Source organism: Ptychodera flava, chromosome 18 (genome assembly GCF_041260155.1).
Source record: "Ptychodera flava strain L36383 chromosome 18, AS_Pfla_20210202, whole genome shotgun sequence".
NCBI lineage: Eukaryota > Metazoa > Hemichordata > Enteropneusta > Ptychoderidae > Ptychodera > Ptychodera flava.
The window spans coordinates 15914103-15928513 of record NC_091945.1 but is presented as its reverse complement, the minus strand read 5'-3'; the positions used below and the strand labels follow the sequence as shown (position 1 = coordinate 15928513).

The following is a 14411-nucleotide window of genomic DNA, read 5'->3' as shown; positions in this document are numbered from 1 at the left end:
GCTGATTTCTTGTACTGTCAGGTAGGTCTCTCTGAGTTTGCCATTTTTGAAACACAGCAGAGAGAGCGTCTTCAAACAGGAAGTTGCCGCCACGATTTGTAGACTCGCATTCTTTCAGAAAGAAATTGCACATAAACTGCTGCTGTAATAAATCTTGAAAGAGAAAGACATGGTCCCCCAAAGAGGAGGATAATCAATAACACCCAAAAATGTTTGGTTTCTATTGGGTCCCTCTTGGCTCAATTCCAGATGACCTGCTGACCCAATCTTTATTTGAAGGCAGAACAATTTGCCAAAACGTTCACTTACAGACAAGGTCATTTGCTTCATTTCGTGACATTTTTTGTTACTGCCACCGTGCAATATAATTAAGAATGGCTATTATTCGTGTACAGTCAGGGTTTTGGACTTGTTTGTTTTGATCTTACAGGGAGAATTGAACAGAAAAACGCAAGAAAAGAGAATAATCAGTCAGTTTTAACCATCAAAACACAAACACGGAAATTCATTCAACACCCATGTTGGAGCAACGAAAATCCAAAATGAATCTGTTTCTGGAATAATTGTTTTTTTATTGAGTTTTGATTCTGTCAGAGCCAAAGCAAATTTGATCACAGAGAAAATCAATGTCACTTATTGATATTGGGGAAAGACTATTTTCAAGGTTTTTGGCTGATAGTGTTACCTATGGGAAAGCAACCAGCTGATGTTAGGCCCAGAAACGTGTATTGTTACAAAAACCCAGAGATGTAATATCTCTAGGGACGGAGATATGAGCTCAAGGGAAGTAATTACACTCCAAATATCTCTCTTGTGATTTTGTGAATTTAAAATCCATTGTATAGATATTTTTGCCGTGTGAAACCCATTTATTACCTTTTACCATGGTAACTAATTGAATCGATGTCAAGCCTAGAGCATTCTAAAGTGTTTTGTACTTTCTGGCAGCACTGCCCGTGTCCAGGGTCTGAAATTCTAGCAGACACAATGAGATGAGGATCTTCTGACCTGCAAAATTTTGATTGACAAAGGTCTTCGTGTAGAATCTCCTTAGTTTATTCTGGGGCACTGCAACCGCCCTTCCCCTCCCCCTCCCCAATCCCCACGTGAGGTTTGCAGACCTATAGATTGTAGACTCTGACACACATACTCATGGACTACATGTTTTGCGTTTTTCACAATTTCGCTTAATGAAGACTCATTCGTGAAATGGTAGTTTTGTTCTTAGATCTAGCCTGAGTTTTGTGTGTGTGTGTATGACATGCTAATACAGTTTGTTCATATCAAGTATTAGTGATGAATTATTCAAAGTGCAACCAAAATTTTTGATTTTTGTTTTCATTTCTGCAGATGTGCCTGTTTTTTTGTTACTATCTCTTTTCCACAATAAACTTAGCAGCTCTCCTACTTTGTATGACAATTTTAGCCTTGGCTGGACCATTTGGGTGGGTGTTGTTTCCAGTTTGAAGTTTGTTAGTAGTGACGTTTTAATATTGATATTGCTACGTAGTAGACTTGAGTGATACTATCCACAGTTCCAATGAACCAGTTCAAAACTTTGAATCTATGGTGTGTGCATGTGTTTTCCATGTAAACGGTTAGAGGTCGAGTATGATCCATCCGTTCTTGCGGACAATTCAGGACCTGATTGGTAACATATGTTGTGAATTTGAATAAACATGAATGACTCTTGGATTGCATTATGGAATCCTAATGAATGACACTTTCTTTGCAATTGATATGGCTCTACGTCCAAGGATACCCACCCCTTGGTGTCGCCGCAGTCTTAGCAGTATCAAATCAATGGAGTTCTGTCCAGTCTGAATCATAAAATAAAAAAGAAATGACCGAAGTTTGCCCAGTGGACAAATGGCTATCCAAGTTCCCTTAGGCCTTTCTCTGTATTAAATATTCTTATTGTATAGCCTTAAATTTCTATATATTAGGTATTTTTTTCAATTTGCGTGTTTCTTCTGTTCGCCAACTTATTTCACAAATTGGGTCAGTCAGATGGAAATTGAGTCAGATCAGAGAATTGGGTAACATGGCAAACTGGCACGCTCACAGGTGCTAAGAGTCTCCAATGTGGTATATTCAGACTATGTTTTTACGTTTGTACACTGAACACTCCAAGCACCCGTTGATTGGCCTACAAACTCTTACAGACAGCAATTTATTTGCTGTAGTGCAGTGAACAAGTAGCTGGCAAAAGTGAAGCTTTATAACTTCCAGTTTTCTGTCATCTTGCTGTATGCCGGCACACGTAGTGTCCCTCATTTCCCACATCCTGATCATAAACAAGAAAATGGAAACGCTAAGAACCACGGATCAAGCAAGTTTACTGAACTGGATTACAAAACTTGATTGTAATATCTTCCCCCTGCCACATGGCGTGCACCAAAAAGCAATACCAGAAATGATTGTTTATTCTTTGTAGGATATTGGATGAAATATTATCTGAAATGCTCATATGTAAACATTATGACCTACATTCAACAATGATCAACAACTTGAAATTTTCGAAAAATGTCTTGGTGAAGGAAAGTTTTATGGAAGGTAACTTTCCCTGAAGGGGAAAAGCTTTCTCCTTTTAAAGACAACTCCACAGCCAAGATGTATTTGTGTGATGCTGGTGAAAGTGTTTTGGAACCACATCATCAAACAGCGAATCAGTGAGCTGAATCTGTGTAGAGTTGAAAAGAAACCCCCAAACTCTACATGGTTGAGAAATCAAGAATGAAGTCACCCCATTGGATTTTGGCTACTTGATATGATAAGATTTAATGGCCCTGGCGATAATTTCAAACAATAATAAAAAGAACTGAAGGCTTGCCAAGTAAAATGATTCGATGCAGCAATCTGGATTTCATCAAGATCATTTTCCCCCCTGACCGAGATCAACTCTCTGACATTCCACTGATCAAAAGTACTCCCCCTGGGTGCAGATTCCCGTATTGTGTTTCCCAGAGGGACAGCTGAAACGAAGTGTATCCTGTTATAGCTGCAGGTTTTTCTACGCTGTTACATAAGTACTGGATATGTTACCGTTTTACATCATCACTCCCACAGAAACTTCCCCCCAAGTTGCCACAGCAACAACCATGTTTATTTGGCCATGTTCAGGAGTTGTGGCGTTGAAAAACCTATGGCAGCTGCTTCCAAGACAAGCGGTTTGGGTTCTGTCACTGTTGCACAGTTGAAAAAATGTTAGTTTGTTCATCTCACAGTGTGTTTAAACACAGTCACCAGTATCTCAAGTAGGTAGGGCTCTTGAGTGCCGTCAGATTTCCTGACTCCGTCCGGACTTTATGCCAACTTTTGTTTCTGTGTTGGGTCTTTCTACCAGTGACAAGTCCAGCCCAACTGGATCTTGTCAAGCTTAACGTAATGGTGAGAAGCAGCAAAGGTTTCTGGGAAAGAAGAACTTTCTCATATTCCAGTGGGAGGTCAAAGGTTAATTAGATGTAATTGATTCCCAGTGTCCTTCCATCAGTATGCTAGCTATCATTTGTGTATGACCATCTTCTGTGTAAACAGCATATAAAATTCTGCTCTTGTTGTGGAGGCTGAGCTGAGTAGCTTTGCTTAGGATTTTACCCAGCATGTTTGTTTCCAGTTATGGACAGATCCGATATCCATGGGTAGGTTTTTGCTTTGTTCTTCCAACTCGAGTCTGTGCTGTAGTCATATACAGCGTGTGTGTTTTTGTGTGTGAATATGTGTATGTGTGCACGTTGAACGTTGGCGCCTTGGAAGAGGCAGGCATGTGAGTCCATGTGTGTTGGTCAGATATGAGTTGGCATGCTCCTGTGTTTTTGAGTATGACCATCCAGATTCCAAGTCTTCAGTTGTAATGACAGGCACAGCCAGATGATCCACCATAGGTGTGGTTGTATTGAGGTTTCAACCAAAGTTCCTGAAGTTGGATTTCAGACCGTCCCCCTCTTCTTCAGTTCGGCATCATCAGGTCTGGTCATTGCGAAGGCAAAACTCGGCCTCTTCCTGAATCACCCAGCGGAGGCCTCTGCTGAGCTATCACTGTAATTTTTCGAGACATGCTGTTTGCATGGTTTCCTTTGGCTGATGCGAAACCCATTTTGTTAAATTATGTCCGGTATTCAAACTGTCCCGGCAAAGTCGCTTGTGGTGCCTGCTGTCAGAGTCATCAACGTGTCACAACTGTGTCCCGTAAAAAAAAAGGAAGGGAAAAAAATTGTCCCCTAACAAGAAAGCATAAAAAGACTTTATAGCCAAGGTCAGTGGACTTGAAGTTTCATTGATAAATTCAGACCGCCTGGCACACGTTAACCCATGTCTATGTGTTCCCTGATGGATGGAAATACCATCCGGAAGGTAGCTGTAAATTGGGAAAGTAAGTGGCAGTTTCCAACTGGTGACATTCATCATCATGTCTCTCCCTGTCAGGACAACGGATCAGTGCATTGGACGGATCAGTACATTGGATGGATCCGTACAGAGAAATTAACTATGAAACTAGAATTACTCTTTGAAGATATGTCCATAAAAGTTTCATAGCTTGGAATTATGTCCTATTGTAGTATAAAAACTCTTCGGTTTATGCAAGGTTCTTTAACTAGTTCCCCCCCCCCCCCCCCACCCACCCCCCTCACCTCATTCCCTGTAAAAACAGGTCCAGTATCATCTCTTATAATAATAGGCTCGGACCAATGTATGGTTGTGAAGGGTTAAACTATGACATAGAGAAGAGCCTCGGATTAACAGGATAGATTCTAGACTGGTATCTTTGAAGTTCAGCTTTTTGATAGGCTTTCTGAAGAAAATAATCCCAATGTAAAATAGTTTTAAAAAATTCTCTTTAACTTCATTTTATTTTCTGATCATGTACCCTGTTAGATTCTGTGGCATATAAATCAAAATCCTGGCTTTATCTTGAAGCTATTTTGATAGAAGTCATTATTTCATATTTGGTCACTTACTTGTAGGGTCCCCACCAACATCATACTGAGTGCAAAAAGACCATGAAGTTTCTCATTAAAGTGTTGGAGAGCAAATCTGAAGTTGTACATTTTCAATTAAAGTACATTTGTGTATAGTAATTTGATGGAAAGAACTTGTACCAAGGATCCTCAACATGCTAACCACAAATTTGTTTCAGAAGAGAATGTTTTTCGATCTTGCCCACTTCCAGGGAAAGCAGAAAACCTAGAAAAAGACCAGATTAAAACGATATCTCAGCCTGTTAGGATTTGGAAACATGTCACTTTGTCAAAAGCAATAGTCAGTCACAGTCAGTCACAGCTGATATTGTCATTAAAGACCAACAACGTGATTTATCATTTGCTTGGTATCATTCACCATAATGTTTTCACCAAGGTTCAGTTCTCCAAAACAAATTTCCCATGATGCACCTCTTTGATGACGTAATCATTCCAGAAATATTCAAACATAATAACAATTTTAAGCGTACCATTATGATATCAATAGTTTTACATCCACATTTTACATTCTGTCACGAATTACAGAACATCTAAAAATGTTTAAAATTTGATGCAAGGTTTTGGTGCAGTCGTAAAATGACCGCATTTAGTGGTCTAGTAGTCTGGTCGTTAACAGATTCAGCATCTTGGGACAGGTATTTTCAGATACTCTGCAATAACACTGGGAGACTGGGACTCATTACACAGGAGAGCATATTATGTTTGTACAGTCTGATGATAAATTCATACCAGGTTTTACCCAGTGAAGATCAAAAAACTTCATTTTTGAAGAAAAACAAACAACTTTTGCCAGAGTGTGGTAAAAACTTTCTGCGTAAGCCAGTATGACTTGCAGATGGGGAAAGACTTATCAAGCAGGCTGCCAAGGCTATGGCAGTGATTAGTTTTCTGTGTCCAATTTATCTTTCTCAAGTCTTAGAGTTCATAATTCACTGGCTAGGAAGAACCTTGAGACAAAGTTTTGGGTATCCAGATTCAAGGTTGTGTATTGGTAAATTTAGGTTGCAGCCCCCGACTGTGTCGAAGACTACACTGATATGTTTTAACTATTAAACAGAAATTTGAGTTCCAGAACGGAGAAGACATTGGGTATTCTCTTCACAAAGACTGTGAATGTACAGTTTTAGGACTCCCCTGGTTGGCGTGTAAAACATGACAACCGCTGTTTCAATATTTGCAGTTGAAAAATAACGACTTTGAATTTTATGAGCCTTGTTTTAGCTCAAAGGATGTTCTTTTAGGAAGAATGTATCATAGGTAAAGACTTTCAGAAAATGAATATCTTCCAAGACAAGACTGTCAGTGTCAAGAAAATCTAGAATTGCCTGGCTCATTGTTCAATATGGCAGCCATTTTGACTTCTCTCTTCAAGTTCTTGGGTGAGATTGTATGAAAATTTGCTGAGTGAGAAGGCCATGATTTTTAAAAAAGTTATGTTGTCCCAAAAGAAGATGTGAGCAGTTTTATTTTTATACACTGTGGGTGTATGTCAGTGGCTGGTGTAATCTGTTGGTACTTCCATGATAAAAGTTGTGACAGATTGATTCTCTTTGTAACACAGCCTTTGATTGGTTACTTACAGACTGCAAGCCAATATGCACACTGCACTGCACTGTCACTGTGACACAAGTCATGTGTTCAGGTTACATGGTTGTTTGTGGTTTTTACCCATTATGTACCATGGAACCTAATTTATTTTCTTAAGAATGGCTATCTATTTAATGACTTTCAGACCATCACACCAGTGGAAGGAATTTGACCATTAACATATCTTTGCTTCGAATATTAGGATGCAACTCTGAGAAGAGGCTATTTTCTGGCCCATGAAACTCAGAAGTGAAACCTTGCATTAGTAATCAGTTATTTTGTCACACCATTGCTTCTGCAGTAAACCTATTCCTGTAAAATATAAAACAGACAGTATCTCTAAGTCATGTTTTTTCCTTATTGTTGTTTTCTATGTCAACTATAGTTTCTTGTTCTACTGCCGTAAGCATGTTTAGATATATCGTATTCAAGTTAGTCAGTACATGTATAGACCGCACTGTTATTGTTGACAAGTGAATTCTGGTCTGGACTATAATTCAAATGTAAACAAAAGTGCATTTTACACATATAAGCACTGTGTTGATGAGCTAAATGGTTGGTGTTTCAACATGCTTTGGGTAGTTGAACAAGAATATGCAATTGACATACAAATGAAAACTGTGAAAAAAATCATCAGAAACTTCAGCTATTGGTCCTTTACACTCTATTTGGGCTGAATGATTACTTGCTGTCCACCTCAAACAGTGTTGTGTTTACACCAAGGACCGGGCTGATCAACCTCTCAGTAATAACTTAAATTGAAAAGTGACACTGAAAATGCTACAAGCTAGCATTGAAAGAGTAGAATAACCAATACCCGCCAGAGAGAAACTCCATCTTCTGTCTTCAGATTGGCGTTTATTTTGGTCTTAAGTAACTGGCGTTGAGTGAAAGAACCAGGCGAATGTCGTGGTTATCATACAGAAAGAAAATGCCGGCTATGACCCGTCCGTAGTCCAAATATTTTTTCTCTGGTTGTTTCCGTCATCAGAATTTATGAAAGTAACAGGAAATTTTCCTCTTTAATGGTGAAATGTATACTTGCTCTGCTAATGCCCGCTTCCTCGTTTTGTGTACAAGTTTGATCCAAAGATACAAAAACAAAGCAATCTTTTTTAAACACGGACTCTTCTGGTTTTCCAAATTGCTGCGCAGAGTACTAAAAACTTGTTTATTTTGTGTGAAAGCACCCAACTGCACATGTAAAGTACTGGCTCCAGTTTGAGGAGCTGGCCCGGTGATTCTTTGTGTTCAATATAAAATCTCTCGTGCTGTTTCAAAGAAAATTCATTATGTAAGAGGCAGAGTTTCTCTGGCGTATCTGGTTTGGGAGAGTGGTGGAAGAAGAGTATATCAGCTCCTGCGGGAAAACTTTCCAAAGTGTCCACATTTGAAATGGCTGAGTAACCACCGAGGCAGTGTTGCGGAAGTGTGTGATACAGAGGCGCGCACAAACGCTTTGTGTGATGATGGGTCCGTCTCCAATCTTCCATCAAGCAATTCCAGCATTTCTGCATCGTTTACTTTTATCGGCGTGTTTCATGATGCTTTTATCACGATCTCTTCAAAAGCTTTATCAGCCATGTTTTATTCACTGCCACGGAAGATGTGCCGGTCGGCAAACAGATTCATCCACTGAATCAAAATATGCTCTGACTGCTGTCACAGAAAGTTGGAAGATAAAATATGAAAACAACACCACTCATATCTGTGTGTGAGGCACTCATATACTATTTCAAATACCCAGGAGCTTTCCCCTCGACTGACATTTTTCCCGGGTATATTTTGCATCATACTGTTTTCAGGTTGTCACCACCCCTGCAAAGCAGGTTCAACTATCCCAAGCTCAAGCTGTGCCCGTACATGAATCCAGAAAATGGTTTCATAGAAACATGATGCCAAACCTGGAACCTGCATATACGAAATTTTCAAAACACAAGTGAAAGGGAACAATGCACACACTTTGGTTTTATAAATGTAAATGCTAAGCTTTAGCAAACAGGGTGATGCGAACAGGGTGATTAAACGTGCTTCTCACATCATTGGGGAGGGGGGTTTGACAGCCTAGAATCATGTTACCGCCATTCAGTAATGAAAGTAATGCAAGGAAAACTTCATGAAAGTCACAACCGCCGTGCCTCAAGGCACATATTGGTCAAGTTTTTCATATCTCAGCGTTGCTCTTCAGTTTGAGGGTGGCATTTGTTAAATGGTTTTTCATTCGCAAGCTCGAAGTTTTCTGACATCATTTATCTGCACTCACATATCATACTTACCCCTGAATACAGCTCAACAAACATTTAATAAAAAAATCTAAAATTTCTTAAAGATCTTTGGTGGCATTTTTTGCCTTTGCACACTTCAAAAATCTGCACTTTTGAAAATTTTATGATTTAAACATATTTCACTTAAAATCTTAATGATAATATCACTGCAAAAATGATCTTTTACAAAATATTGCCGAGAGAATTGGTTTCATAGTAATGATGGTCTGATGGAGTCAGAACCAAGCTGTTTCCCAAGCTTTGTAGCAAGAAATGTTTGAAGTGCAAGGGTACGTGTTTTCACACGGCCATGGGTAAACGGCTAATGCCCATAATTTACTGTTGTATATTTCAGATTTATCAGCCAGACCACACAAGCAGTAGCTTTCCTTCCAATCCATCGACACCGGTCGGGTCACCGGCCCCTATGTCAGGTGAGTGTATCGGTAAAATGTTTGGGGGTGTTTTTGTGCAGTTATCATTGAAATTTGACCGATGTGACAGGTGTCTGATCCTAATCTGTCAAAAGTGGATGAAAATTACCACCTATGCGGTAGCATGTATGATGTAACTGCCTATTTCACTTCTGAAACTTCCAAAACAGTGAGACTGAACAGTGTTCTCATTTGAGGTATGATAAGCATGAATTAAGTCTTGAAATTGTATATTTTGCTGATAAAATAGATTGGATTTTCTTGGCCAGGTTTTGACAAATAAAATAACTTTCATACAAGTTTTGTTGAAGGATATTTGCTGTTTTGTACAAAACATACCAGATAATGTGAAAGATCAATATGATGTTACTGATATCCGTCTATTTAAAGATGCAACAAGATGCAACTTTTTCGTGTATTTTCCTCTATATTTCGTTCTATTTGTAAAATACAGATACATGTCCTACATACAAAATGCCTTGTGTTCAACTTTTGGTTGCAGTCTGGAAGCATGTATGGCAAGTTTTATCGTTGACAACTGCATTTAAATGCAACTAAAATTCATCAGTCAACTGTAACACTGCATAATGTACACAAGTATTTCAGCATACTTGTTTTTTTTGTCAAAAAATAGTGAAAGTGTTATTAAAAGTTACGTCCATGTCCCTTTAATTTCATTTCTGCAAAGTCTTGTTTGATTCAATGATTGTCATCAAATGAAGCAGGAAAGCATTCTTGTGTGTTTTCCTACAATTTCTGGATTCTGTATTTTACAGCGTCTGCATTCTAGCTTTATATCAACAACAGTAATATCAGCCTTGTGCTATCTGCAGTGATAAAATTGAATCAATATATGTAGTAGAATTTAGTAGAATCGTCACCTAATAAATGTAAACCCTAGATGCTAAGTTGCAACCGGATAGGTTCCGTGAAATGTGCAATGTTTACAGAAGAGGAGAAAGATCTTTAAGCAGAGTTTATTTAGCAAGAAAAAGTAGTGTATGAATACAGAAAATGTGAGAGAATTTCTCCTTAAGAACATTAGTGACCTAGTTCTTGCTACTACACAAAGCCTTATCTAGCTTTTTACACCAAAGGCCGACCAAAAGATCAACGGAAAGTGTTGCTGGATGACAAAAATTTTGTCAAGAACCAGATTTGATTATTTATCTTAGGGGCAGAGAATATCAGCTAAAATCTGACACTTTGGGCCTGTCTTTCATCCGGTGAAAAACTTTCAAAAATTAAAATTGAAAGTTGATCAGAAATTTCACTGGTTTGGAATGCCATAAGTTGATGTTCACTGAAGCTTTGCTGTGCCAGCCATGATAAATTATACCCTCCTGATAAACTTTTACCCTTTGAAATCCTTGTGTGAAAAAAAAATTTAAAAATGCCCTGATTATGCAGGAAATGTTGAATTCTGTGAAGTTGGATGGTGTCTAGTGAGGAAGATGTCCTGGTTTCTTTTGATTGTTATCGAGAGATGTATTGAAAAGTTGATAAACCTCGTTGTGAGGGCAGCACGCTGCAAGCATTGTCACACAATTACTGGAAGATAGGCGATGCAAATGGCCACATTAAGGAGCACTTTCAGTGTGAAAATTGTCAAAAACATCTCAAGTTCATGATTAATGAAGACAGCCGTGATTTTGTCCATTCATCAACCAGCCTCTCCACTTTTGTATCAGTTCTCATTCTGTCAAAAACTCTTTCCGTTAATTCCCCTCAAATATATCAGAAAATGTAGTAGATTTTCCAGTAAGTCAGACCTGTTTTAATAACGACCTACACACTTGACCATTTTCAATCTTTGATATTCACAATAACAGAAGATAGACACAAGCTATTTCCCTGTACATGCTAAAAAATTTGTAAAATCTTTCACAAAATCTAGGATTATTTTTACACGTATAGTCTTCGTTATATTATACGGAATACTTCATTAGTCATATTCATGCATAAAAGTTTCGATTCATAATTTTCCAGCGACACTATAAATCAGCTTTTGCCTTCAGGTAAACTTTATAAGTATTTTAACATTTCAGCAAACCATAACTTTTGGAGGAGACGTGTATTAACCATATTTTGTTAAATTTTTCCCTGTATCTGTTTAAACAGGAGCACAATGGCCAAGACCAAGTAGCCAAACCTCACCAGGGCCCTATGGGGAAAGCCATCTACATTCACTGGTAAGTTGTCAAATCTCATTTCACCAGACAGAAAACTAGAATGTTAAAGTTTGGATTTGTTAAAGTAAAAAAGAGAACCTATCCAATGGATTAAAATTTCTTGCAATAGCTGGGTAAATGCCCTGACCTATCTTGATTTTATCTGATTGAGTAAAACCAATGTTGTGAACATGTTGGATTTTTTCACTCCATTTGAATTTTACAAAATAGCAAACTAGCAAGGGATACTCACAAAGTCGAAGGACTGCCTCCGTTAAGATGTGTTACCAATGTGATGCTGTATAGCTGTAGATGCTTTCTCTTCCCAAACAATCTTCGTCTCATTATCTTAATAAATTCAATAATTTTTGACGGAGATTGTATCTTGCATGGCTTATGATACATGTAGGTTGAAGGGGAAGGGATCGGTGTTTTTTCTGCATGGAAGAAAGAACTTTAAAGAATTTGTGTTTTTTCTCCCTCCCAAAGTGAGACAAACTCTGTGCAAAGGTAAAACTGTTGCCTTCTGTGTACTCTTGAAAAATAACATGTTGAAAAATCTGAGAATTCAAAACAAACCCAAACCGTCTAGCCACATGTTGTGGGGAAACTTCAAAGGGAATCAGTGAGACTTCAGCAAGTGTTCTGTGTTATTTGTTGTAGTATAATGAGCCAGTGTCGAAACCAATTCATGTACAAAGTCACACCGGCAGACAGCACAGATTTACAGCCACCAACAAGGTTAGCTCTTTCTCTATTTAGCGCGACCCCAGTGCCCTGCGATTCATATTTATGACCGGGCGCCAGCGAAAATATTTTATTCGGCAGTTTTTGTAGAGTGCCAAATTATCCAAATGTATTTGATTCGGGATCATGGGGTTCAGCCGGAATAAAACACTGTGTACTGATCGCAAAGGATGTTCGCAAGACAATCTGGAACTCATTACAGACAATGGTAGCCATACTTCTCAAATTTCAAGGAAGTGGCGGGTACTAGGTTGGTGGTTTATCCAGTGGATGAGGGATATTGCTCGGAGCGGTACTCCCTGGCGTAAGCCACATGATTGAGGCTGCCTTCTCACTTGTGCCAAATTCTACCTATTGACACGGTCAGAGAGTCGAACATTTCTGTTAGAATAGAGTAATATACGCGCTGATTCTCTAAAACTTTCTTTTTTTATTCTCAAGAAATTTCAGGTAGTTAGTAGTAGTAATTACTAAAATCTAATAAAATCTCACAATAGCTTTGTGCTGTGGTGCTTGTAGTAAAAATTGCTAACACTCTTTCACGATTCTATGAAATGTCACAGAATTTCACCGTTTTGGTAATTTAATGTTTTAAAAATTTGGTTGTGGTGAACTTTTAACCGTCTTTCTGAAGCACTCTTGTTTCTAGGATGAGAAGAAAACACGTAGATTTTTTCTTTCACTGTACAAAATGTTGATCTACAATACTTCCTAGAGTCAAGCCTGCCTGTTCCAGATCATGCCACATGGTTGTCCTGTGTGTAGGTTTCACATCAACTCTGTCACAGCTTCGTCAATATCACTGAAATCCAAAAACATTATGAAAACATGAAACATATCATGTGATGAATATTTTGACGGTGAATATTTTTGGCTCCTTTGTTTCTGAAGATAAAAGAGGAAGTGTGCAAACGTATTGGTATTGATTTTTTTAAAATGAGCACAACCATCTCCTTGCTGCTTCTCTGATCTTTTTGAAGTTTGTACCAAATTGGAGAATCACAATTTTTGGAAATTAGGAGAGAATGATTCAGCTTTGATATGCTTTATTTCCTAACCTGTTTTATCGAAATCTGCATATTTGTGTCAGCCCCAAAAAAGCTCATAGCAAACACTTTCAGTCTTGTTTAGTTTCTCTCTGATTCAATCAGGCATTGGAAACTGAGAGATCTCCTTATATCCTTGTGTTTCAATTTTCACAAGCTCTGTCACGCTATGCACACGCAGATATTTTCCGGCGTTCAGGTGTGAGCTTCATGATTAAGACGCCAGTTTCTCAGCTCTTCATATCATTTAGCACAAAGTCCAGCCATTGAATTTATATCTCAAAGGCTTGGTCTCATTAGCTCAGACCATTACGCATCATTGAGTACAACTAAGATCCAGCCATTTGTAAAATTGTGTGGACTTGTTTCTCAGGATTTTTATCAGCAAGTGCTAGCACTTAATTTTGTTTAACCTTGAAATTCAGAAATCAAATTTGGTATAAAAGTATTGTACTTAACATCGGAGAGAGGGAGACAGTGTCATCATTTAGAGTGATTTTATCGATTACTGCACCGCAAACCATCAAGCAATACCTTTGTTACCACAGCTGAAAAGATAGAAAATCAAGAAATTTACCAAAGTGATGAAAACGTATGAAGTTTTCCATTTGAATTCCGTCGTGTGTATCAGATTGATTCAGTGGTGTAGAAAAGACTGATGAAGTTGACTGGTTTTCCGAATAATTTCAGACAATCATTTCCTACTGCATGATTAGGCAATCCCGGCTTGTTTGTTTTTTCTGCATGCCTTGACCTACGACCTCCTAGGCATTTGTTAGTGATTTCTTTCCTTCAGTTGAGTTTGTAATCAGTTGACTGGTTATAACGACAATATTGCTGATAATGGGCACAGGGAGAGAACACATAAATTTTTGTACTTAACGTAGCACAATACTAACATTTAACATGTTTGACTAACCAGTAAAAGTATTAATGAAAACAAAGATATTTTCTGTCTATATGTGATAATATGTGATAATACATGATTTATCTATTAGTGCTATGGTAGAATTGGGAATATTACTGAACATGCTTACCCCGTGGTAAAATTGCAACAAACCTTGAAGTTGAACTGCAAAAATATTCAGATAGACGAAGAGAGAACTTCAAAACCATTGGAAAGCATTGAACTGAGAGTTTTTGATGTCATGTACCATCTTTTGGAAAAGAAGTTTCCTAATCA

General features: G+C 38.2%; 1 protein-coding gene across 24 annotated transcripts in view; it reads left to right on the top strand.

The window, feature by feature from the left end:
- LOC139116979 (transcription factor 12-like) overlaps positions 1-14411 on the top strand; it is a 146672-nt gene that overhangs the window by 120248 nt on the left and 12013 nt on the right. For 12 of the 24 annotated variants that reach the window (XM_070679737.1, XM_070679749.1, XM_070679735.1 and 9 more), the window contains 3 exons: positions 9186-9264; positions 11386-11456; positions 12099-12176. In XM_070679737.1, coding sequence (XP_070535838.1) covers positions 9186-9264; positions 11386-11456; positions 12099-12176 — 228 coding nt within the window. The remainder of the gene's footprint in view (positions 1-9185; positions 9265-11385; positions 11457-12098; positions 12177-14411) is intronic. The other 12 variants (XM_070679754.1, XM_070679743.1, XM_070679755.1 and 9 more) reach the window with 1 other exon arrangement.